General features: G+C 37.7%; 1 protein-coding gene across 2 annotated transcripts; it reads left to right on the forward strand.

Moving 5' to 3' along the window:
* The first annotated feature begins 1171 nt into the window (after positions 1 to 1171).
* On the forward strand, positions 1172 to 25660 carry PPIL4 (peptidylprolyl isomerase like 4). 2 transcript variants are annotated; one of them, XR_004983912.2, is made up of 14 exons: positions 1172 to 1326; positions 4490 to 4557; positions 4649 to 4713; positions 5010 to 5127; positions 6247 to 6389; positions 6900 to 6996; positions 7789 to 7905; positions 11256 to 11380; positions 12735 to 12801; positions 13225 to 13336; positions 14883 to 14979; positions 19241 to 19388; positions 20159 to 20261; positions 24874 to 25057. XR_004983912.2 is itself a non-coding variant. In XM_036415386.2 (13 exons), exons 1-13 carry the CDS (start codon positions 1185 to 1187, stop codon positions 25123 to 25125), a joined length of 1551 nt encoding a protein of 516 aa, XP_036271279.1. In that variant the 5' UTR covers positions 1173 to 1184; the 3' UTR covers positions 25126 to 25660. The 2 variants fall into 2 exon arrangements, 1 of the variants encoding a protein (XP_036271279.1); XM_036415386.2 differs by lacking the exon at positions 20159 to 20261 and having other exon boundaries at positions 1173 to 1326; positions 24874 to 25660.

Consider the following 25660-nt stretch of genomic DNA (forward strand, 5'->3'; position numbering starts at 1 on the left):
TTAAAAATTACTATCTGAAAAAAAAATTACTGTCTGGGTTTTTTCCAGGCCATCGAGTTTCTAAAAGCGAGAAGACATCTGTACCCAAGGTTGTTAAAAAAGCATATTGTAAATTAGCGTCTGAGAAAAATGCTATAAGATGTTAAAAAAAATATGTAAGATAATGACAGGAATTTAGGAAATAATTGTCAGAGACCGTGAAAAGCCTGAGATTTTGCCTTATTTTCAAATTAACAAGTTAGCTTGCCAGTTTCATGGGTGCTGGTGTAAGATATGGACCCCTGGGTCAGAGCCAATCATTTACTACAGTATAGCAAGCAAGCTGCACGAGTACCAGCACATTTGCATCAGTTCCATTGGAGGTTATAAGTATGTAAGAAAATCGCATAAATGAGTCATCAGCTTGTAGAGGGGAGTTTGGGGAATAAGCTTTGCATAGAAACTCTCCACGGAGGCCAAAAGAAGTTTGTATGTCTTCTAAGTTAAAGATCATTGACAAAATCAGTAGAGATTTGGGGCTGAAGCCTACGGTTTTTTTTTCCTCCCAAAAAATATATTTTTATTCATTTCCGAGAGGAAGGGAGAAGGAGATAGAAACACGAATGATGAGGGAGAATCATTGATTGGCTGTCTCCTGCACATCCCCTAAGGATCCAGCCCAACCTGCACGTGCCGCTTGGGAATCGAGATCTCCCAAATGTTCCTAAGGTTATGCAGCCACTGAGCCGCACTTGCGGGGCGTGAAGACTGCGTTGACAGCTTGTGGCTCTCAGGACCCACCATCTGCTGCTGTAACAAGTGTAGCCTCTGACATGGACGCGATCAGACAGGAAAGAACTTCCTGTTAACCATCTTTCTGGGTAGCAAATTGTACGTTTAAAGTTTTTTTATTCAGAGCGACAACCTGACACTGATTAGGAAATGCCGAGTCTTCGGCCCCTACCAGAACGCGAAAGTGGGTGGCACCGCCGTGGCCCTGGCTCCCACGGACGCGGCCGGAGCGGCAGGAAAGGGTCGCTCGGAGGCCGGCCTCGTCCTTGGGATGGACACAAATAAGACACCAACTCCTCCGCAGAGGCCCTTTTGAGCCACAGGATTCCAACCCCGGCCAAGATTTTTCAAAAAGGGCCGCGCCGGGGGCGGGCCCCACGGGAGGGGTGACGTCACACCGCGTCGCGCCGCGGATGACGCGCGGCGCGGGCGACGCGGACCGGGCCTGTCACGGCGGGGCCGGCGGCGGGGGAGGAGCGGGCGCCATGGCCGTTCTGCTGGAGACCACGCTGGGCGACGTCGTCATCGACCTGTACACCGAGGAGCGGCCGCGCGGTGAGGCCCGCCCCGCTCGCCTCTGGCCGGGCGGCGATGTCCTTCCTCCCTCTCTGCCTTGGCCGCCCGCAGCCCGGCCCCGAGGAGCGGGGCTCGGTTAGAGAAGTGTTTAGGAGGCGCAGCCCTTCTGCCCTGCCTGGCGCCGGCCAGTCGGGTGGCGGGTGCTTGTGGTCTTTCATTTTTTATATTTTTATTGATTTCTTTTTTTTTTTTTTTTACAGAGAGGAAAAGAGAGAGGAATAGAGAGTTAGAAACATCGATGAGAGAGAATCATCGATCAGCTGCCTCTTGCACACCGCCCACCGGGGATGTGCCCGCAACCAAAGTCCATGCCCTTGACCAGAATCGAACCCGGGACCTTTCAGTTCGCAGGCCGACGCTCTATCCACTGAGCCAAACCGGTTTCGGCTGCTTGTAGTCTTTCAATGCGTGCGTGTGTGTGTGTGTGTGTGTGTGTGTGTGTGTGTGGTGGTGGTTGGGGGCGGGGGGGTAGGGGCATATCCAGGGGGCCATACCCAGAGTCCACAAAGTTTTAGCGGCTTGACTGCGCCTTCCTGGTGACAGGAGCACACCAGCCCTCCTGGGTGTGTAATCTGTGAGTCTGGGTGAAAGCAGCGAGTGTGTGCCCGGTCAGGGGGCGTGGGCATCCTGCCTGCATGGAGGAAGGGCGGGCTGGCAGGTGTGCCCGGAGCCGTAGGGAACACTCATTGAGAACACCCATTGATTGCCTACTGGGCAAGAGTTTGCCAAGCCTTGGGGTGCATACGCGCCTTCCCATGAGGGTGTAGTTTTCTATTGGGTGGGTGGGGTGGGGGGATCTACGCTGGAACCCATTGAACTTTTAAGTGTAGTCTGCAGTGTTTCCCAAAGTGCGGTACGTGTGCCCCCGGGGGTACGGGGAGAGTTTGGTGGGGATATGCACTGCACCGTGCTTAGCTGCGCCGAATTCTACGTTCTTATGAGTACGAGGGGTACTCAGCGTTACAAAACTATAGAAGGGGTACACATCTGTCAAAAGTTTGGGGAACACTGGTGTAGAGGAAGTGTGTGTGAGTTGCTATGGAAACAGATTAATTCTTTCTGGTTGGGGGGCGGGAAGAAGTGGAGCAAGCCCCGAATGCAGAACTCTGGAACTCGCTATTTCCAAGATGAGTGGAGATGAAGGTTTTCTTCGAGTTCGTTTGGAACTTTCTGGGAACAGCAAGTAGCCCGGCGTGGCTGGAAGGGATGGTGTGTGACATGGAATGGCAGACTGGGAGTCTGGTGGCATACATGGGATCCTGAATGGTCTTGTGAGCCCTACCCATGACCAGGGTTTTGGAAGGTTTTAAAAACAGGGTTGCGGCCTGGCACACTTGTTTTGGGAAGGTACGAGGCAGCGGTGTGGAGAATGCATCTGAATAAGGGCCATCTGGAGGCCAGGGGAGATTGTTACAATCAGGGTCCTGCCCCCATGAGATGCAGCATCTGCCAAAGAGGATGAAACTCCCACACTCAGCTCTTCCCACCCCCCCACCCCCCCCCCCGTCCCCCCCCCCCCCCCACACTAAGTACTCAACCGTGTACCCATGCCTCCCATCCTGTTGCCTCAACCCCACACTCTCTCCTCTGTTGTCCTTTTGGCAGACTTCCTGCTTGTTCAGAGCTCAGGTCAAGTATGATCTCTGCCGTCTCTGCATTGTCCCTAAGCAGAGTTAGATCTGCTTCTTCTGCTCTACCTCGATACAACACACATTTTGTTAAAATACTTACCTGTTGTCCTGGAGTTATTTGCAAGTCTTGTCTCCTCTCGGAATATAAACTCTGCCCTCAGTAGTTAGAGCATCCGCCCTCGGACTGAAGGGTGGGGGGTTCAGTTCTGGTAAAGGGCATGTGCCTCGTTGCAGGCCTGATCTCGGGTTGGAACATGTGGGGACGTGTGCAAGAGGCCACCAGTTGATGTGTCTCTCTCACTTAAGTGTTTTTCTTTCTCTGTTTCTTCCCCTCCCATCCACTCTCTCTAAGATCACATGTGTCAAACACAAGGCCCGCGGGCCAAATCCGTCCCACCAGGCCTTGCAATGTGGCCCGCACCGCGCTGTCATCACTGCACTCCGCTGCGTTTCCATCACAATGACAGTTTATGATTGTTCAGTAAACCATTCGGCCCTCGATTTAGGCTGGATTTTAGATTTTGGCCCCTTCTCTGATTGAGATCGACACCCCTACTCTAAGATCAATGGAAAAATATCCGAGGGTGAGGATTAACAAAACAAAAGAAAAGAATATACACTCCAAGAGAGCAGGGACTGTGCTGAAATAATTTCTTTCTATATCCTGAACCCCTCGTGCAATGCCTGACACTTTGAGGGCACACATTGAAGGTTTATTATATTGACTAATCCATACATGTGTGGTATTAGGGCTTTTTGTGCAAGTGGTAGAAATTCAACTTGAACTGGCTGAAAGAAAATAATTGATTGTCTTGTGTTGCTGGAGTAAGATTGGCTATAAGGATGATGGGATCCAGGGGAATCAAAGGATGTTATAGGGAATTGTATTTGCCATATTTTGGTTTTGCTTTCCAATTTTCACATGGAGCAGCACCTGGCAAATGAGGAACTAAGGAGAGAGAGGGTTATTCTACTTGACTAACACATATGTGCCAGTATTGTAACTAATTTTTCTCTCTCTTATAAAATCAATTAATAAATGATTGCTTATCTCAGATGTGTCAGTTTCCTGCATTAGCTCACCTGCCCAAGAAGCCCTCAGAAAAGGAGAATAGCCGAAGCCGGTTTGGCTCAGTGGTAGAGCGTCGGTCTACGGACTGAAAGGTCCCAGGTTCGATTCCGGTCAAGGGCATGTACATTGGTTGCGGGCACATCCCTGGTAGGGGGTGTGCAAGAGGCAGCTGGTCGATGTTTCTCTCTCATTGACGTTTCTAGCTCTCTATCTCTCTCCCTTCCTCTCTGTAAAAAATCAATAAAATATATTTTAAAAAAGAAAAGGAGAATAAAAAGATAATTTAAAATATATTGCTCTTTTTTTTTTGGCTTTGGATATTTGACCATTTGTGGAAGGTTTTGTATAATATTTAGAAATTAAATTATACCAACTGTGCTTTTACTTGCTTAAAGCATATTTGTGAACTATGATACATTTATTATTTGTTTTCTTTCAGCCTGTTTGAATTTTCTGAAGTTGTGCAAAACAAAATATTACAATTATTGCCTTATTCATAATGTACAGGTGAGTTGGTGGATATTAGTCATGTTCTTTGTTATTGGAACCATCTAGCAAATTATGTGAATTAATAAAATATATATCCTATATATTATAGAGGGATTTTATCATCCAAACTGGTGATCCTACAGGGACTGGCCGTGGAGGAGAGTCTGTTTTTGGGTAAGTTCTTTTATTTTTTAATGAATAAAATAGAATTGCCTCTTTATAGCATTTAACTAGCTTATTTCAATCTGCATTTTAAAATATGGTTCAAATTAGATTTTTTCCAAGTTCCTGCAGTGGTCTCCAACCTTTTGGACCTCATGGACCATCGGTTGGTGACCGCTGGAAATGAGAAATATTTTGAATCATACTGATATTTCTATAAAGAAATGGCAACCATATATGTTACTTGTACTTCTGTATTTCATGGTGAGAATACTTATATTTTATTACCTTATTGTATGTATTTTCAGTCAACTGTATGGTGATCAAGCAAGGTTTTTCGATGCAGAAAAAGTGCCAAGAATTAAGCACAAGAAGAAAGGCACTGTGTCCATGGTGAACAATGGCAGTGATCAGCATGGATCTCAGGTTAGGAAAGATGGGTGAAAAGATGAGTTTTGCTTTAAAACGAGGGACTGTAAAAATCCTACAAAGTTAGAATTATCCAGTAAGGAGAACATTTCAATAAAATATATTTGTTATAGGAAAAATATTACCCTCTTTTCTCTTTATAACAAAAATGATATGACATCACAAAAAGAAAAAAAATTATTTTCTTTTAAATGCAAGGCATGTTCATTGTGAGAAATTTAGAAAACATTGCAAAGTACAAAGAAGAAAATAACATTACCCCCAACCCCACCATTCATGGATCATAACTGTTCACATTGTGCCGGAAGCTAATCCAGCATGTCAGAAATGCAAGAAGTTTCATCAAAAAACTGATGGAATTTGGAGATTCAGCAGGGCATTCCCCCACACCTAAAGATTTGCATATGTTATTGCCTGTTACCAGACAGCTGAGGGCATTTTAATCTACATGTTACTGCCTCCTGCTGGCCAAACACCTGAACAGCCAAAGGCAGTTCTCCCAATCTAACAATGCCTCTGTATACTCAACCTTGGCCTTTGATATGTATATCTGCTTTGCTTTAGGACAATTTGTGTTAATAAAGAGCCAAGCGGTCCTCAGACTGACAGAACTTGGTTCCCATAGCTAAGCTCCTCTGGCTACCCCATGGATTACAAATTTATATTTCTAGTCTCTTGATTAATTTACGGCAGCCCCTTCTCCAGATATTTTGAACCCTAACAGCAGCAGAGAAAGACCAAGACTCTAATAACATTGTGGCCCATTTCCTTTCTATATTTATTACTTTTTTCAAAACAGGCCATGTCAAAAAACACTTCATTCTTTGCTTTCTTTAATACTCACTGAAACCCCATTTGGGGAGGATGCTTTCCCCTCCTCTCCCCACACCCCTTCACAGTTTACATGTGAAGAAACTGAGCCTTGCTTTGGCCAAGTATTTTAAACAGAGCAACATCTGTGTATGTGTTGACATTTTATGTATAAACTTTTTACTCAGTACTAGTAACAAGTGGGTAAGAATCCATGCAGTTAATGTGGAATCTTTTGTGTATTTTTTGTCAGTCTGTTAAGTAATTTCAGTTTGAATTATTTGTGTTCTGTGTTTTTCTTTATAGTTTCTTATTACTACAGGAGATAATCTAGATTACCTTGATGGTGTTCATACTGTGTTTGGTGAGGTGACAGAAGGCATGGATATAATTAAGAAAATTAATGAGACCTTTGTTGACAAGGATTTTGTACCATATCAAGATATCAGGTATAGTTACAATTTACTATCTGAATGTACTAGAATGTTTTAATACTGTGATATTTGACATGGTAGTGATGATGTTATGTGAAAGACTGTTTTTTTGAATAAATGTGAATTAATACAGTACAAAACTATAAGAATCTTTATGTTTTTACACTTTTATGTTTTTATACTTGTACTAATTATTTATAATTGCATGTGCTGGGAGGAATATCAAGTCTTTAATTTAGTATTTAAAAATGCAGATTATTGAAAAATATGGCAAAAGTACTAAGAGTTAGATATAATATTTTAGAGTAATAACAGTAATAAATATAATATCAAACAATCACAAACAGTAACACTAATTGTGACAGTGTACTCTAGTAACATTCTGGTGCAATAAAATTTAGGAGCTTATACTTGTAGTTTTTTGGCTTTGGGATACATAGACATTTGTTAAAATATTTGCAAAAAGTAAAACATAGATTCTGAAACATTGTAACCGTAACATTTGACATGGATTTATTTTGTAAGGATTAATCATACAGTGATTTTAGATGATCCATTTGATGACCCTCCGGATTTATTAATTCCTGATCGATCACCAGAACCTACTAAGGAACAACTAGATGTAAGTTGAGTCCTCTTGTGATTGAATGTTCATGCATATTAATGCTTTGCATAGCTTTGCTTTTTAGCCTATTAAAACATTTCTTCAGAATGCCTATCTTGCTTGAACAATTATTTTAGGATAAGTGTAGAGTTCTTTTTCTTTTCTATGGAGGCAATTAATTTTTCTAGCTATGTTTTTATCATAATATCCTTTTTTCAGTTTCTGTTCCACTGAAAGTAAGCTTATATGATTACTTAGGGAAAATGTTTTTTTTGTTTGTTTGTTTGTTTTGTTTTGTTTTATATCCTAACTAAAATTTCAAGAATTTTAGGCTAAATTTAAACTATCATCCTTTAAAATAATTTTTCAATTGGGACATACTCTGAAGCCAGGCTAGAACCCAGAAATTTCTGTGGAATAATGTACACTTTTTCCTCAGATATTTTGAAGTATAAATTTCTGCTTATGAGACTTCCCTTAAAGCTAACTTTATCTTTATAATTGGATTTGATGCTTACCGTAGTTTCTAATACTATTGGTCTTCTGCATTCAACACTTAGTTGGATACAGATAGTATCTATGTAAATGTTTATTTTGAGGTAACAATAAATTAGAAGATTAGTCTGGCTGATATTATTGAATTAATGTACATCAATTTTCAGAGGTAAGTTACACATACATGAAACCAATGAAGTTAATCTATTCTAATGCATTTGATGGAACTAAGAATAAAGCATAATGACCCAGATTTTTCTATTTTTTAAACTTATATATACACATATACTAGTAAGAAAAACTTTTGCCTTACAGAGTGGTCGAATAGGAGCAGATGAAGAAATTGATGATTTCAAAGGAAGATCAGCTGAAGAAGTAGAAGAAATAAAGGCAGAAAAAGAGGCCAAAACTCAAGCTATTTTATTAGAAATGGTAAGTAATTTTCTTTGTTCAAATAATTGTTCAGTAATATATTTAATACACACTTGCTGTTGGTTTATCTATTTCTGGCTTTTTGATAGTCTTAAAATATAAAAATTTAGCTAAGCGTATGTTTCTGGATTAGATTTTGTGTAAAATAATAATACATGAAAGTAAACAAATTTGATTCCACTATTAATAAAGTGTTAAGTGCCTTTTTAAAAAATGGGGAATGGATATCCAATTTACAAATATTTATGGATTTTAATTGTTATACTCAACATTTTAAAAGAGCATTTCTTGGATTAAATTTTATGTATATTAACCAAATAATTTTTTGTACAACTCAAGTATTGAGATTAAATATTAGAATAGTAGTTACAGATTAAAATAAACCTGGGTAGAACTGAGAGAGAGAAAGAGAGAAACATTGATATGAGAGAAACACTGCTTGCCTCGGCCCTGACCAGGATCGAACCAGAAACCTAGATTTGTGTCTTGACAGGAATCATATCCAAAACCTTTTGGTACATGGGATGGTGCTCCGACCAACTGAGCCGCCCGTCCAGGGTTCACAGTCTATTGTAAAACTCATATAGCATCATCAGTCTGAAGGAATAAATATTAAAGACCATAATTCAGTAATAACTTTATTAAATTAAAAAAATTGAAAATAATACATTTTAATGAGTACACAATATCAGAGAATATTGACCTAGAACTATCAACACCAAGTCAAATTACAAGAAAAATAATAAAAACAAGAATAAGTGACACATAGGGAAAGAACATTAGATTATAATCAGAATTTTCAGCAGCAAAAGTATAAGAAGTTCATGCCTGAAGAAAATGGGCTAATGTTTTTTTTTTATTTGTAGATAATTTTAAATTTATGAAAAATGTACAAAAAAATAGTGTAGAGAACTTCTATATACTTTTTACCGAGACTTACCAATTTTTAAATTTGCCACATCTGCTTGATCATTCTCTCTCCTCTCCCTCCTCCGTCTCCTCTCTTTCTCTCTGTTCTCTCCTTCTTTATGTTTCTGATGATATATGTACATGCACTTACTATTTTTTCTGGACCATTTGAAATTAAATTGCAAACTTTCTCTTTACCTCATACATCATGTATTTCCTGAGAGCAACAATATTAATCTACATATTCACTGTACAGTTATTGAAATCAGGAAATTAAATATTGATAGAAATTGCAGTTCATGCTCCAATCTCGTTAGTTATTTCGGTAATACTCTTTATAGCTCTGCCTCTCCCCACTCCTTCCCAGTTCAGAATCCAGCTTTCAAAATCTGTCAAGCCCAGAATGGTGATGCATATCTTTGTGTTTAATGGGATACATCAGTGAAAAAAAGATTTGCCTTTGTGAAACTTGTATATTAATATAAAGCCCATTATTGTTAACTACAGTCTATAATTTACATTAGGATGAACTCTTTGTGTTGGAAATTCTGTGGACTTTGACAGATGCATGTATCCAGCATTATAATATCACACCGAATAGTGTCATTACTCCCCTAAATCTTCTTCGTCCTACCTCTTCATCCCTATCTCCCACAACCTTTGATAACTACCGATCTTTTATGACTGCATCATTTTTGTCTCTTTTTAGAATGTCATATAATTGGAATCATACAGTATGTTACTTTCAGACTGGCTTCTTTCATTTAGCATTATGTGTTCAAGGTTCTTCCATGTCTTTCGATTGTTAGTGCACCATAGTTTATCCATTTATCTATTGAAATATCAGTTGCTTCTAAGTTCTAGCAAGTATGAATAAAGCTGCTGTAAACAATTTGTCTATATTTTTGTGTGGACATTTTTTAACTCATTTCGATAAAACTTAGGAGGGCAGTTGCTGGGTTGTATTGTTTAGGCTTGTAAGAAACTGCCAAACTAGCAATAAATGAGAGTTCCTGTTGCTCTGTCTCATTTCCAGCATGTAGTGGTGTCAGTGTTTTGGATTTTAACCTTTCTAATACATGAGCCTGTTCTTTTTGGTCCTCACTATTATCTTCTATTTTTTAAGCACACCAGTCTCTTACTTATTTGTGTGTAAGTAATATAATGATAATTCAGCTAGTGTTTTGCATTATCAACCAGTGTTTTGAACTTCATAACTGTTAAGAGTATTTTAAATTTCCTTGTTATCCTTGACAAGTATTATAGTATTTTCCTAACATTAATTTTTTTTATTTGTGCTTCCTTGAGATGTGATATTTCTGCACTGTAGGTGCTTTTGGCGATTTTACTGATTTGCTCTTCCCCATATGTGCTGTGATACTTCTTACTGGACATAGGTGGTGCTTGTTTTTAATAGGCTTTGAAGACACTGAGCAGATCTGATTGGTGGTGTTTCTTCTTGCTGTTTCTGATTTTCATGATTTCTTTTTGTTTTAGCATGTTTATTGAAGAGAAAATGCTTTATGTGGTAATGTTATGAGAAATCATCTCTGAGAGTTTTTGAATAAAGGAATATTGTTTTCCCCATCTAAAGGCCATGGGAAAATAATTTTCCCACAATGAAACATGGTTTTCCCCTCACTGTTGCCCTCACTGCTTCTTCAGTGAGAAGTGGAATGCTCTTCTCAGTGCAGTGGTTGACTGTGAAGTTGACTCAATGTGACTGAGGGAAAAGATGATAGTGAGGATGAGAGTAAAAAGCTAGAAAAACTCAATATTCAGGAATTATTGCTGTTCATATTGAACAATAATGTGAAAGGAACTGGTGTTACTAATCACATAAGGCTAGATTTAATAAGATAATATTTTTCAAAAGTTTAAAATCAAGCATAAGTAAATAATATCTTGCTCAGGAATACATACCTCTCTGGTAAAACTCTAAAGATATGCAAGGAGATGGCCAAAAAGGAAAACCAAGAAGCAGGATATTCATTATATCTGGTATGAGAGGCAGAGGGATAATGGGATCAGGAGACATTTTAGTTCTTAAGCTGTTGTCATCATGGCTGTTTTTTATGTTTATGTTTCATAACTTAGATATACTTTATATAAATTGTTTTAATATATCAAATAGGAAAAAGTGAAGATAAAATCCAGATAAAGTTGGAGTCAAATCCCACCTCAGTTGGTTATCACTATGTGGCTTTGGGCAAGTTATTTAACCTTTCTGAATTTCACTTTCACAAAATGGATTATTATTTTAAGCATTATTTTAAGAATTGTCAGTAATGAATTTTGAGGTCTTATTTAGATTTATTTTTCTGAACCTGCAGTTTATAATTTAGGTGTTTTAGGAAAATTGACATTTCGATGTGGATAGATATTTAGAATGGAAAATAAATAAAGGAATTGATTTATATTTTTGTTTGTTTATAATTTAGGTGGGAGACTTACCTGATGCAGATATTAAACCTCCAGAAAATGTCCTGTTTGTGTGTAAATTGAATCCAGTGACCACAGATGAGGATTTGGAGATAATATTTTCAAGATTTGGACCAATAAGAAGGTAATCTCTAGAATTAGTGAAAGATTTTAGGAAAACTAGATATTAATTTGTGGGTTTCTAATATATATCTGATGAAGCTATGAATCTAGGTGAATTTTGTACAGGTGAATTTTACAATTGAATCTTTGGGACAAAGGGAAGAAAAATTATGTATGTAATTAATTATAATATATTTCCTGTGAGAAAGGGAAATATAACTAATTTATAAAGTATTATTTTATGATCCTGGCAAGGTGGCTCAGTTGGTTGGAGCATCGTCCCATACACCAAAAGGTTGCGGGTTAGATCCCAGTTAGATGCGTGCAGGAGGCAACCAATTGATGTTTTTCTCTCACAGCGATGTTTCTCTCTCTCACTTTTTCTCCCTCTCAAATCAATTTTTAAAAATTATTACTGTTATGTTTAGAATTTCATTTCATGATTTTCTCCCATGAAGCCATTCTTAATTCTTCCTGTTGAAATAAAAATCTTCCTGTAAATGACTACCCAACTTTATTCCTTCACCTACTTACAATATATTATATTTATAAAAAAATATTCCTATACTGCTGCTTTTTATTTTTAAATTTTAGACATATGCTGACTTCCTGCTAAGCAAGATGGGGATTTTAACTCTATTACTAATTTTCCATGTTCATTCTTTCTTCCAACTACTTTGCTTATGTCATAATTTTGGTTAAGTCATTGTTCAATATTTACATTTTAATGTGTATATAACTACTGTAACAGCTGAACTATTTTCTTTAATGTGATTATTTTTCCTTTTTCTTAAAATGTTTTATTTTCTTGTTTCATTTAATGTAAAATGCGACTTAGGATATGTGAGGAAAAGGACAAGACAGTCATTTTCAGCTCAACCTTATTGGCCCTTTCTCTTGGTTATTAAGGTGGATTAGTTCTGTAGACTAGCTATACTTGTGGGGTTAAATTTGAGCTTGGTTTATTAAAATTCAAAAACTCCAAAGCATAAACTTATTAAACATATGCTATATATGTATGAATGTGCATACATTATTCTAACAGTAACATTAGATATTTTATAATTTATCTACATATGAGGACTAGAAATGAGTTATGATTTTAAAAACTTTTTAGCAATAGTTTTGCTACAGGCAAATTAAATATTTTTATTTTATTCTTCCTTCAGTTCTTCAGGAATATAGGGATGCAGGCCTATATAGGGCATTTAGAGTAAAATTAGATAATGTGATTCCTAGGCTGGTGAACTTTTCAAAAAATTGTTATTGGAAAATTTAACTTTGTCTTTTAATAACTGTCTTATTTTGTTCTTCGCTTATGAAGCGTGAGAGTGAATGCGTTTTTAAAAAGTCATTTCTTCTAAACTTTCTTTCAGTTGTGAAGTTATTCGAGATTGGAAGACAGGAGAATCCCTTTGTTATGCTTTTATTGAATTTGAAAAGGTAGGTCATAATATAGATCTATTAAGTTTGGTATTTTTTTGTTTTTACATGGTTTTAAAACATGAAAATTATAGAACTTATTCTAGTCCCTAACAGCAGCAGTCGCAGGACAGCACCCTGGAAAGAAAGCTGACATGTAAAAGACATTCATGTTGGGGACACAGAACATGTGTGAAAATGATGATAACCACACAAGATACTTGATCAGTTTAGCACCAAGTGTGGTATATAAAGTATTGGTTCTAGCTTTGCTGTCTATTTGTACTACCTGGAGGGTTTTGCAAAATCCTGATGCCCAGGTGTGTACCCCAGACCAATTACATTGAAATCGAGAAGGAAAAAAGGAAGTCAGGCATCAGTATTTTTTTAAAGCCGGCATCTCAATGCACAGGAACATTTATGCTTAGTTTTTTATATCTATAGGAAGAAGATTGTGAGAAAGCATTCTTCAAAATGGACAATGTACTTATAGATGACAGAAGGATACATGTGGATTTTAGCCAGTCTGTTGCAAAGGTTAAATGGAAAGGAAAAGGTATGGAGGTTTATTTCTTTTTTTTTCTGTTCTGTTTTTCATGCTGTGTGTGCGCGTGTGCGTGTGTGGGTGTATGTATGTATGTATGTGTATTTTACACTGATGATTAATATATTTTCTATGTTTGACTATATTATAAATTACTTTGTAATTACCCATTGCAGGCATGACATTTTTCCAGAGTAATTATTATGTTTGTGGTGGTTTGGTTCTTCTAGATGCAAAACCCTTAATATGTTTTGCCTAAAGTTTGTTGTATGTTTAGAATTTCCTTTAATTTCATGTCTTTCTCTGTGTATATTTTATATACAATCAAAACACCTCCCTGTGTACCTCCAGTTTACTTGTACAGTCAGTCTTGGGCCCTTCTGTAGGAAGCCCTCCCACCAGGAGCATTTCCTCATTTGTGTGGAGGAGACAGGAAAAGCAGGGCAGCCAGCAGGAGTGGGCCATGGGTAGGAGCTGAGTCCTCATCTGGCAGGAGAGTAGGCTTGAGAGTAGAGAGGCTGTATGGAATGCACTCTCCTGTCCTGCCCTGCCACTGTAGGCCAGTCAGGATTTAATAACAGGTCCTATTTTTCTGAAGAGATCATTGTTGACTTAATTTTTGGCTCTTGGGAGGAATAAAGGTGCTCTTAAGCAAGAATTTTAAAGTAGAGACACCAGCCCCTCCCATCTCGCATCTCTCAGCAAACTTCTATACACATCCGGCTGTCCCTGATCTGCTTGGTGCTCTGTTGAGATTTGGGGACATTGTTTCTTTTGACAGATCATAGGTCTTTAAAGCCTCACTTCTTCCAGACTTGTAAGTTTCTTGCATCTCAGACTCAAGTCCCAAACCTTTAGTTTCTCTTGGATCTAATGTTCTCATGGATATATTGGCTTCACTTAAACAATGCATTATTTTCTAGTGCACCTATGTATGCATTGTGTTGTTTAGAATTTGACGGTATGGTGTTGTAATATTCATGTATTTCATTAGGTGGCAGCATATGGCTACAAATTAAAATAGTAATGGAGAAAGAATTATTATGATTTTTTTGTTCTCAGCCTTTTTCTAGCCTCTGATCCCTGATATACACTGAGTGGCCAAATTATTATGATCTCTGGGCGCATAATAATCTGGCTACTCACTGTATATCCTACATAATAAAAGGCTAATATGCAAATTGTCCACTCAACCAGGAGTTCGACCAGCAGGCAGGCCGGCCAACTGCTCATGTCCTTCCCCCCAACCCCCCCAGCCAGGCTGTCCCTGATCTGCTTGGTGCTCTGTTGAGATTTGGGGACAAATCTCATGCACAAATTCATGCACTGGGCCTCTAAAATACACACACACACACACACACACACACACACACACACACACACTGAGTGAGTGGCCAGACTATTATGCATTCAAAGATCATAATAATCTGGCCACTCAGTGTATATGCCACTTATAAAATTGCTCTTGTATATTATACCTCTTATAAAGTAATTTCTGTTCTTGATTAATTAGGGGGTTTTTCTTACTAAGTTTTTTCTTCTTTTTTTTAATAAATAGGTGGAAGATATACCAAGAGTGATTTCAAGGAGTATGAAAAGGAACAGGATAAATCATCTAATTTGGTTCTGAAAGATAAAGTAAAGCCCAAACAGGAGTATCCTTCACAGGAAGCAGTTAGTCATTATGTGTTGACCATGCACTTTGTGTAGAGTACTGTGTGATATGTTATAAAAAGTCACAAAGGCTGTAGAAAAGTCCCTAAGCCAGGGACTTTTCTATATACTGTCTCATATATACTCACTGTCTATATATACATTGCCTTTTCAGTGTATTCTCTATTATGTGGAGAAAGTTAGGGTTGAAATAAATGTTTAGCCTTCTTTTCCCTCCCTACTCTTAGGTTAAAGTTAATACTTATTCGCAGAAGATCTTCAGGTAAGATTCATATTTTCTCTATATAATTGCAATATTTTAAATTCCTCATAGTCAGAAATTTTTTATTATAGCTAACCAAATCCTTTGTGCTAACCTTCCTCGTATGTTTAACTTTGGAGATGGTGAATATGTAGACAGCAAAATCCTGTCGTTCCTTTACATAATTAGGCTGCTTCTTTCTGCTTAGTACATTGTCAGTCTAGCAACAAGTACTTATTGGGCTTCTCTTGTGTGCAAGAGTTGACTTTTATAGGATTAAAGAAATTCATTGACTTGACCATTTTATTTAGGTTTTTTCAAGTTTTAGGTTGAGACAAGTAAGGGGCAATGAAACATACTGTTCATATTATGTCATTTTAATTTTTCATTGATGTTCTCATTATAAATTTATCACTACACACATTGTAAAGCTTCCTTCTTTTATGATTCTTTCTTTAAATGGTTTCTTTGTTTTCTAGTTTCTGTTGCTGTTTTAGAGTTTCTCTTTTCCCATACTGTACATGGAACATTTCTTTTCCAAGTAGTCATCAAGGAAAGATGAATATTGGGCTTACTGTTATGTACTTACTAAAGACCTGGTGCATGAATTCATGCATGGGTGGGGTCCCTCGGCATGGCCAGCGATTGGGGCCAGTTGTGGGGGACAGCCAGCTGGGAAAGGGACTGCGAGAGGTTGGCTGGCTGGCACCCCCTCATCGGGGCTGATTGGGGGTGGAGAGGAGGTGGGACTGTGGAAGGTTTGGCCCCAGCACCAAGCTAACCAATGGCCAATTTGTGAGAAATAGGGCTTCCTCCTCCCTCCTGTCTGGGGCCAGGGTGCAGGTAAACCAGATTCAGGGCTGTCAGGGCCCCAGCAGCAAGGTCTGGATCAGTATGTGTCATAGTTACCAGCCAGTTATTTGGCATTCTCTCCAGCCGCTGGCAGGCACTCGGAACCTGGGCTTCTCTCACAGCCCTGGCTTCGTCCGGAGGTCATCCAGAAGGACGTCCAGTTTAATTAATATTTTACACTTTTTTTTATTATAGACTGGAGGCCTGTTGCACGAAAATTCGTGCACTTGGGCAGGGCGGGGGTGTTCCCTCAGCCCAGCCTGCACCCTCTCACAGTCTGGGACCCCTTGGGGGATTTTCAACTGACAGCTTAGGCCTGCTCCCAGGGGGGATCAGGCCTAAACTGGCAGTCAGATATCCCTCTGGCAGCCCGGGAGCCCTCGGGGAATGTCCAACTAATGGCTTAGGCCTGCAGGGAACAGACCTAAGCCATTTGCTGGACATCTCTAGCGCTGCCTCGGAGGCAGGAGAAGCTCTCACCACCTTCGCTGCACTGGCCAGCCATGAGCCAGCTCTGGCTGAGCAATGCTTCCCCTGTGGAAGCGCACTGACCAGCAGGGGCAGCTCCTGCGTTGCGTATTTTTCCCCTGTGGTCAGTGCATGTCATAGTGACCGATTGTTCCTGGTCATTCTGCCATTAGGGTCAATTTGCATATTACCCTTTTATTATATAGGAGGATAGATTTTTAAAACAGTGTTGATTGTTTACAATAAATAAAGCATTCTAGGGGTTAGAGTGGGTAAAGTCTGCAGTATGTATGCCGACATAATCAGCATGAGGAGAGGCTTTCACTTGCCAACAGACCAAACAGTGAGCTAAGATTTAGTTTAAAAAGATAAACATCAGAGAGGATATGATTGAAATCTTAAAATCATAAAAGGTATGGATGAAATATAGTTGAGATTTATTTATCAAATCTTTAAAATTAACTATAGTTAATTTTAGGATAAATACTAGTAACTGTAGCTGGAAGAAGAGGAGTGTGTAGGACAAATCAAAGGAAGTACAGTCATAAAGTATCAAGTAGAAGCAGGCGTCTTACCCCATAGAATTAGCTCAGGCTCAGAAGAAAGAGTATGTGGTATTACAGTGTTTTGAATTCAAGAAGATAGGTTACTAAGAGTGAAGCAAGGAAATGAGGCATGTTTGAGAATAAACCTCTAGCCCAGTCCTGTCCAATAGGACTTTGTACAGCGATGGAAACCTACTATATCTCCACTGCCTTGATAGCTACTGACGTGTTTAATGAATTTAAATTTAAACAATTACAGTGAACAGTGCCTGCTTTAGGCTTTTGAAGTTGAGAGAAAAGACGGACATGTCCTGGTGTAAACCACTGTTAATCATCCTCAATCGGAATATTGAACAAGAAAAAGGAAATTCATGAGTCTAACCCTGAACTCTGTTTCCTGTCCTGTTACTAAAACAATGCTGGCTGTGACCCACTAAATGGACTTTGCACTCCATTACTGGGTCATGACCAGCATTTTGAAAATCATCTCTCTACAGCCTTTTGGACAGAGGGAGAAACATGTGAAAAGCTACACACTGAGGTGAAATCATAGGCAAGGACTATTGAATTTGTATCTGAAAAAGGAGAAGATCCAGAGGTATCCTAGAAACAGTGTGATATGGTGTGCCATAGCGTAAAGGAGAAAGGAAGTTAGACATAAGAGAGTAATAGTAAGACAGTGCAGGCTGACTAGCCATCTTACGAAAGTGAAAAGGTGCAGTGGTTTCCTGGTTAACCTGAGGTAGAAGTGAGTCACCACGGAGGAAAGCATAGACTGTGGCATCGTGGAAACGGATAGGACACTGGTCCCTAGGGAAGTGTGTCTGCGATTGCGCTAGGCCCACATGCCGCCAAAATAGCCCTGCGTGCGGGCCTTCCTCATACGCTTTCTTTTGAAAACCACTCTTCCAGCCTTCCTCAAAATCTGTTTGAGAAATTGAGATTATTTTCAGCAGAGGTTATAGTAGTTTATATTTTCTTTTATTCTAAGACATGGGTTAGTTTTATTTATATTAGAGAAAATACCTACCTCTGTATTAAAACATTACCACTATTTTTATAACATATTTATGTGGAATTTAAAAAAAGTAGTCATTGTTCTACCATCTAGACAAATGATACTTATTTTTCCTTATTCCTTCAAGATTTGATCTTTGTAAACTTATAATCACTGTATGGTATATATGGTTTTTGCTTTGAGCTTTTTTCACTTTTAATTTTTCAGGAACACCTTCCCAGGTTTTTCATAGCATTAATTTATCATTGTTAATAACTTATTATATAAAATATCATGTTGAAGTACTATAATATAATTGAATCAATAGTTATTACTAGGCTATTTGATGTTCCTAGTTTATCATTAAAAATAATCCTATTATGTATACCTTTGTTCATTTGACTTATTTAATTTTTTACATTAAATCTTTATTGTTGAAAATATTACATATGTCCCCCCTTACTGCCATTGACCCCTTCTACTCACCCCAGTCCCCCGCCCCAGGCCTCCAGCACCTTACTGTCTGTGTCCCTAGGTTATACATATATGCATACAAGTTATTTGGTTGCTCTCTTTCCACCCACCCCCGCCTTTCCTCTGAAATGCCACAGAATTTTTATAAATTCTTATTTGTATTTAAGCATAGTAACTGTTGGCATGCACTGCTAAATTTCCTCCTAGCAGGTGAGCTAATTTGCTCCTCCGAAGAAGAGTTACATGAATGTACCTTTTATCTTACGTAGCTTTTCTGGCTCTGGAGTTTGTATTATCTTAATTTTTTCCAGTTAAACATGTGCCTCATTTTCTAAGTTTAGGTTTTCTCATTATTGACAAATGTTTCCTTATTTTTCAGATGCTTATATTTTAATTTGTGGATATTATATGTCCCCCTCCATATTTTTTGCCCACTTATAATTGTTAACTGCCTATATTCAATCATGGGTTTTTTTCCATTTTTTTCTATGTAATGAGGGGAAAAAAATGAATCTATTTTGTTTTAGAAATAAACTATACTTGTAAGATGCTTTTATTTTAAAAAGTTACCTTTAACTTCTTGGTCTCCTTTGTTCACCAGATTCTTAGGTTTTGATGTATTGCCTATATTCCTTCTCAAGCTTGTCCTTAACTAGCTGCTACAGTGCCAAGTATGATCTTATATTAGAGGAGCAGACAGAAGACTCAAAGTCAAGTCACTCACACACAAGTAAAAAACACAAGAAGAAAACCCGTCACTGCTCTGAAGAAAAAGAAGATGAGAACTACGTGCCAATCAAAAATACTAATCAGGTACTGCTAATGTCCAGACCCAGCTGTGGAGAAATAAATATTTTATCCCTTTATAAATCACATCATAGTGATGGGTGTGTTCTAAGTCTAAAGTGTAGAATGGTTTCACTGGGTAATGAACTTTAATTTTTAAGAATGTATATCACAAATTATAAAGATTGCTTTTGAATTAACTTAGTATACAGTTTCCCATTGTGGAGCGCATGATTTCCATACCACCTGTGGACACTCCTTTGTTCCCATGAAAGCAAGTGTGGTTGTGCTCAAACAGTTCTCACTTACTGTTTTATCACCAAGTGTTGTGTGCTGCACCTAAAACTCTTTTTAAATATATATATATATTTTTTATTGATTTTTTTACAGAGAGAAGGGAGAGGGATAGAAAGTTAGAAACATTGATCAGCTGCCTCCTGCACAACCCCTACTGGAGATGAGTCCACAACCAAGGTACATGCCCTTGAACCTGAGACCTTTCAATGGCTGATGCTCTATCCACTGAGCCAAACCAGCCAGGGCCACTTAAAACTCTTAAGAGTTTAGGATCTGTAAAACGTTTATTCCCTTTTGTATTGTATCTATGAAATGAAAACAGTACTCATAATTGAGCATCTGAAAGCTTTCTTTAACAATGCATTTTCTAAGACAATAATAGTTAAAGTTCCCCCAAAGAAAATTGATTATAAAGAGAAGAAAGCATGTCCAAATTGCATTTTGGCTCTTAGTTAAATGAAAAACAAACTACAGTGCAGCTCCTGCTTTTGTTTGCCATGTGAAGGCATCTGGGCTCTGGTGGAGGAGGAGGTGCCGTAGGCCCAGGTGAGAAGGAACTCAGGATAGGGAGGGTGTCAGGCAGAGACACTATGGAGAGATGGGGTATGGTTGGCAGAAAAGCCAGGTGTAACTTTCCACACTGCTCGGCATTGGTGTGACTTCAGCAAGTTACTTACTTTTCTGAACCACAGCTTCCTCTCTGTGAAACTGAGATAATACTTATTTCACAGGCATGTTCTTCAGACTTAATGAAAAAAAAAAAAAAAAATGTGTGCAATCATTTTCTACACTGGCTTTTGTTACTATTTTTACTTAAATAGTCAGATTACAATGTTTTAAATCAGTTGGAGTACTTTCTCTGTGGTTATGCCATTAATTGGATTCATATCACATAAAAAATTTTTTAAGGATTGCTTTAAAATTTTTTGTTAGTTTTAAAAATCATTTATATGGTTCCAAAGTAAAATCTACAAAATGGCACAGAATTGAGCTTCTATTCCTGCCTTCTCCACCTTTCCTCTCCTCCTCACTCCCCGCCTTGTATAAAATAAAACCATTTTAATATGTTTTATTCTTCATTTTAAAATTTTTCAACAAGCATATATTTTATATATATTCTTAGCCCCTTATTTTCTAGATATAGATATTCTTATTCTTTGCTGTTGTCTAACCAGAGGTAAACCTTCTCCTTTCCACAGCCCTTTAGCTATGTAAAGCTTGCCCTCCTTCATGCCCTGGCTTCTGTTTTTAAGTTACACCTTTGTCAGTCCTTTAAATGATCCGCACATGAATCAGTAATCACTCACATCTTCAGAGTTTTAACAGTCAATGGATACTGTTGGCCCTGTTTCACAACAAAGACAGTGAACACGGAAGAGGTGAAGCAGCTTGCCCATAGTTTTACAGCTCATAAATAGTGGAGGCACAATGTAAGTTCAGGCTTGTACTAACAACTCTACTGCTGTTCTTCTTAGCTGGAATATACTATTATTTGTCAGTTTTCTTTTCTAAATGTTATTAGTTGAATAAAATTTGCCCCATAGTGTAATATTTTAGTGTGATCTAATAGGAACATCTCTCTTCTAATGTTTGTACTCTATTATAAATTTATCTTTTTTTGTTAATATATTTTTATTGATTTTAGAGAGGAAGAGAGAAACATCAATGATGAGAGAGAATGATAGGCTGCCTCCTGCCACCCCCAACTCAGGATCAAGCCCAAATATAGGTTGAGGGTCAACCTTTGAGCCACACTGGCCAGCCTACTTAGCTTTTTAAATGGTGGCTATATTACATTTCTATGAATATGTAATGTTTTTCACTAAAAACCCTTAATTATCGCTCCCGTCCCATGTATCCTTCAGCCACAGCTCACCATCCTGCACTAGTACATGGAATCGTCAGTGAATCTAGGCCTGAGATACATACTGGTGTGTCTGAGATGAGGTTTAAAGAAAATCCAGACTGGCTGCATTTTAAGTCTGTTATTTCTTCCCCTTATTATGAATCTTTTTAAAAAAAATTCTCATCCAAGGATATGCTTATTGATTTGAGAGAAAGAAAGGAAGGTTGGCGAGGGTAGAGAGGGAAAAGTGAGAGAAAGAGAAAGAAACAGATTAGTTGCCTCCTATAGGTGCCTACTACAACCTAGACCTATACCCAAGCGGGAATTGAGTCTGAAACCTTTTTGTTGTATGAGACAATCAAACTGAGCCACCTGGCCAGGGCTTATGCATCTTTTCTATCCTGCTGTTCGCTTACTTAAAACTTTACATGAGCAATTATCCTCATTTGGCACAGAGTAAAAAGCTTCAAGTGAAATTTGGGGGAATACTGTTGTTGGTTTTTAGGGAATATTAAGGTAGTTGGCAACTATAAAATTGTTAAATTCCAAATAGTAATCTCCTAACTTTATTTCTCCTTTTAAAGTGTATTAAAGCCCATGGGTGTTTTTTAATTGAGGAAACATTGGTTAATAACATAATTTAAATTTCAGGTGTATAACATTGTAATTTGCTATCTGTGTACACTATAGTGGGCTCACCAGTCTAGTTTCTAGTTGTTACCATAAGTTTGACTGCCTTTACCAATTTTGCCCGCCACTACCTTCTACCCCTCTGGTAACCACCAATCTGTTGTCTGTATCTTTGAGTTACAATAAATGTTTTTTATTTTACATTTTCATTTAATAATATAGCTATCCTAACTTTTTCTTCCTATTTTTTATAATAAAACAACATCCATATATGTAAGATTTAAGTGGGCCCCAATTTTTTCTATGACTCTGATGCTCATCCTTATGATTTCAGTCTCAAAAAAATAATCATTAAAGGGAATTTTCAATAATAGGTCATTTCTGTGTATGGCTCAACTTTTTCATTTGTTGCCATTTTGCTTGGTGAGCATCATTTCCTAAGAATGTTTTAACTTATTTAAGTTCTTTGTTTTTTATTTAGTGGCAACCTTATTGTTCAATTTGAAAAGTTCTCTATTTAAATTTTCCACCTGCGTCTTAATCCCAAAGGTGGTTGCTGTGTTGTTGAGGTTTGGGTTTTGCTAGAGTTACAGGAAATTAGTCCTCAGCTGTGGGTTGCCTGGCTCAGATGTATTCATACTGGTTGTCAGTCCTCTGTGGTTTTCATAGGTGTTTAGTAGTCTTATAATTTGGGACTCTATTTTTGCTGTCATTTTAATCCTTTAATGTTATTTTAGTGATTTAGATGTAGCTAAATCTTTGATTTAATTTCAGTGACCAGAGCAAGGATAATTTTTAGTTAAGTTAAACTTTTTTTTTTACTTTGAAATCAAGGATTGGGTTGGTTATTTAAATTGGCCAGTTTATGTTTTCTTTTTAGACACTTGCTAGTTTAATCATCTTGTCTTATGCCTTAAACGTACAAAATGATAGAATTGTTTAAAGTCTGTACTGGAAAAGACTTAGAGCTCGTCTAATTCGTTTCCTACACCTTAGATATGAGAGCCTGGCCCCACAGGCCATGGACTTACAGTTTAATGGGTAAGCTGGAGTTTAATGTTTATTTTGATTCAGTCAGGTGTGGGTTTTCTTTATTATTCTTTATCACCCCCATTTCAATTTTATATTCCAATTATTGATCAATTAAATCATTACTTTCAACCTGGGCAGACCTCAAGTGCCAGTTTTCTTATTTCCAGAATGAGGACGATCTTGTACTCCAAAAGCACTTAGCACTGTGCTAGCCCATATTTGAGGGCCTGTTCTAATGTGGCTTCTTCCAGGCACCTGCACTTTCTCCTTCATGCTCTCAGTGCTAATTCTTCCTTGCTTTTCAGTTCTCACTTACACTGCTTGCACTAACCTTCCCACTGCCAATCCAACCCAAACCCTCTCAATCTTTGAGGCTCATTTCAAGTTCTAACTTTTCTATAAAACCTACTCTGATAAACCTAATCTCAAGAAATGACAAAGACCATCAGAACCTAAAGCTGCCTGACTTCAAAGCTTGTTTAGCTTTGAAATTACTCCAAGTTGGAGAGGTTTTAAGGTTTCAGTCCATTTCAGATTTTCAGGTTCTTCAATTTTTTCAAATAATTAAGTACTACATACCCACCCCACTTCTCTCATTTTAAACTCTTTAGGCATTTAAGTGCCATTATATAAAATGTTCTAGAGATTTTATAGAGTTATACATCAGCTAACTGTCTCTTTAGGTTAAAAGTTTACTGTCTCAACCAATTCAGAAAATAGGTGTCCAGACAGAATTGTACATGGCTACATTTTATATATGTTATAAGAAGCACAAAAATTATTTTATCTAAGGATGGAATATTTTGTTAGGAAATAATTAGGAAAGGGTTAAACCAAATACTGATTCATGATAAGAACCATAGGGATTGTGTGGGAAATAAAGAATTGGTTAGTAATGTTGTATTTCACAAACACCGATTATAGTGATCACATTAGATCTCTATTCACATACTGCAATCTCCATGTCAGGCGTAATGTACAGTCTCTAGACAGCTATGGAATAACTGAATAATTTTCTTAAAATTTAGTCTTTAACCAGGGGTATCCATTACAGTAGATTTTGAACCTTGACATTTACATCTACTTTATAATATCTATGGTGATAGAGGCAAGACCCTTGGGAGTTCAGTCCCTAGGATTTTCCTTTCCTCTGAAAAACTTTTTAAGAAAGTTGAATTTTACACACTATCTCTTGAAAGAGCACTGGCTCTGGTCACTTTAGATTTCAGCCTCTTGCTGAGAGAACTCATTTTAATTAAGGGCAGAATGCAAGCAGAAATAGAATTTTAATCTGTCCTCTCCTATTTGGGAAAAATACTATTGCTACTTAATATAAAGAATAAAACCTTTTGGGGGAGTGGATAAGGGGGAGGTGGAGAGGTAACTGTATATAACCAGAATTTTTAATACTGCAGTTTTGCTCTAAAGACTTCTCTAATTTCAATTGGGCAATTTCAGTTTTTTATTTTTGGTTCTGTTCCTTCAGTTTGGCTGAAATAGATACAAACCAGTGAGACTGATTACAAAAATGGTCAAATCTTTTTCTGAATTATTTTTGCTTTTTAATTTACAAAATGTCTGGCATTAGTGGTAGTGTTCAAATTTGAGCCATTATAACTGCCTGCTAATGGAGGGCTTGTCTATAAGTTTTATTAGCTGGCAGTGATTTTATGAATTCACTTATAATTCTCTTTATTCCTCTGACAGGATATCTACAGAGAAATGGGGTTCGGTCACTATGAAGAAAAAGAAAGCTGTTGGGAGAAACAAAAGAGTGAAAAGAAGGACCGACCTCAAAACCGAAGTCGTAGCCGATCTCGAGAAAGGGATGGTCACTACAGTAACAGCCACAGATCCAAATACCAAACAGATCCCTCTGAAAGAGAAAGGAGTAGAAAGAGAGACCGAAGCAGGAGTCCCAGGAAATCCAAAGATAAAGAAAGATCTAAGTACAGATGAAACATGAAGAATCAGACATGAGTGGCTAAAATACTCTTGTCTAACTAGAATAGCAGATGTTCAGATTTTGTGTCAAAACAGCTAAAGACTCTGCTTGTTTTCCCCCCTGTATTCTAGGTGTCCCCTTTATAGATCAATAATGATTGTGTGGGGCACAGAAAGACAATAAAGAATTGAACATTTTCTTGTATATTTTTTTACACTAATTTTATTGTTAAACATAAATAGTAGTCTTCATTTTTCAATAGTAGTCTTTCACATTTTCCACTTTTTATTGTAAAAATGAAGTATTTCATATCTATAAAAACATGCATGTATATATAAGGTATTAAAAATAATTATCTTTGTACCTATCAGCCAGATTAGGAAATGAGCATTTTGGAAGTCCCTCTCCTCAAGTAATTAATATGAATTTTGTGTTTGTTATTCTCTCACTTGTTCTAGTTTTACAATATATGTATCCCTAAATGAAATATAAAGTTTTGTATGTTTTTGAATTTTATATAAATGGCTTAATGTATGCTCAGTTCTATGA

The sequence above is a fragment of the Pipistrellus kuhlii genome, unplaced genomic scaffold (genome assembly GCF_014108245.1).
Source record: "Pipistrellus kuhlii isolate mPipKuh1 unplaced genomic scaffold, mPipKuh1.p scaffold_m20_p_5, whole genome shotgun sequence".
NCBI classification, from domain to species: Eukaryota; Metazoa; Chordata; class Mammalia; order Chiroptera; family Vespertilionidae; genus Pipistrellus; species Pipistrellus kuhlii.

Bases quoted from the DNA above. Each gene is read 5' to 3' on its own strand.
- PPIL4 (XM_036415386.2), top strand. From the start codon at position 1,185: ATGACGCGCGGCGCGGGCGACGCGGACCGGGCCTGTCACGGCGGGGCC. The intron at 1,327-4,489 runs GTGAGGCCCGCC...GTTTTCTTTCAG, and splicing joins CACCGAGGAGCGGCCGCGCG to CCTGTTTGAATTTTCTGAAG. The intron at 11,381-12,734 runs GTAATCTCTAGA...ACTTTCTTTCAG, and splicing joins AGATTTGGACCAATAAGAAG to TTGTGAAGTTATTCGAGATT.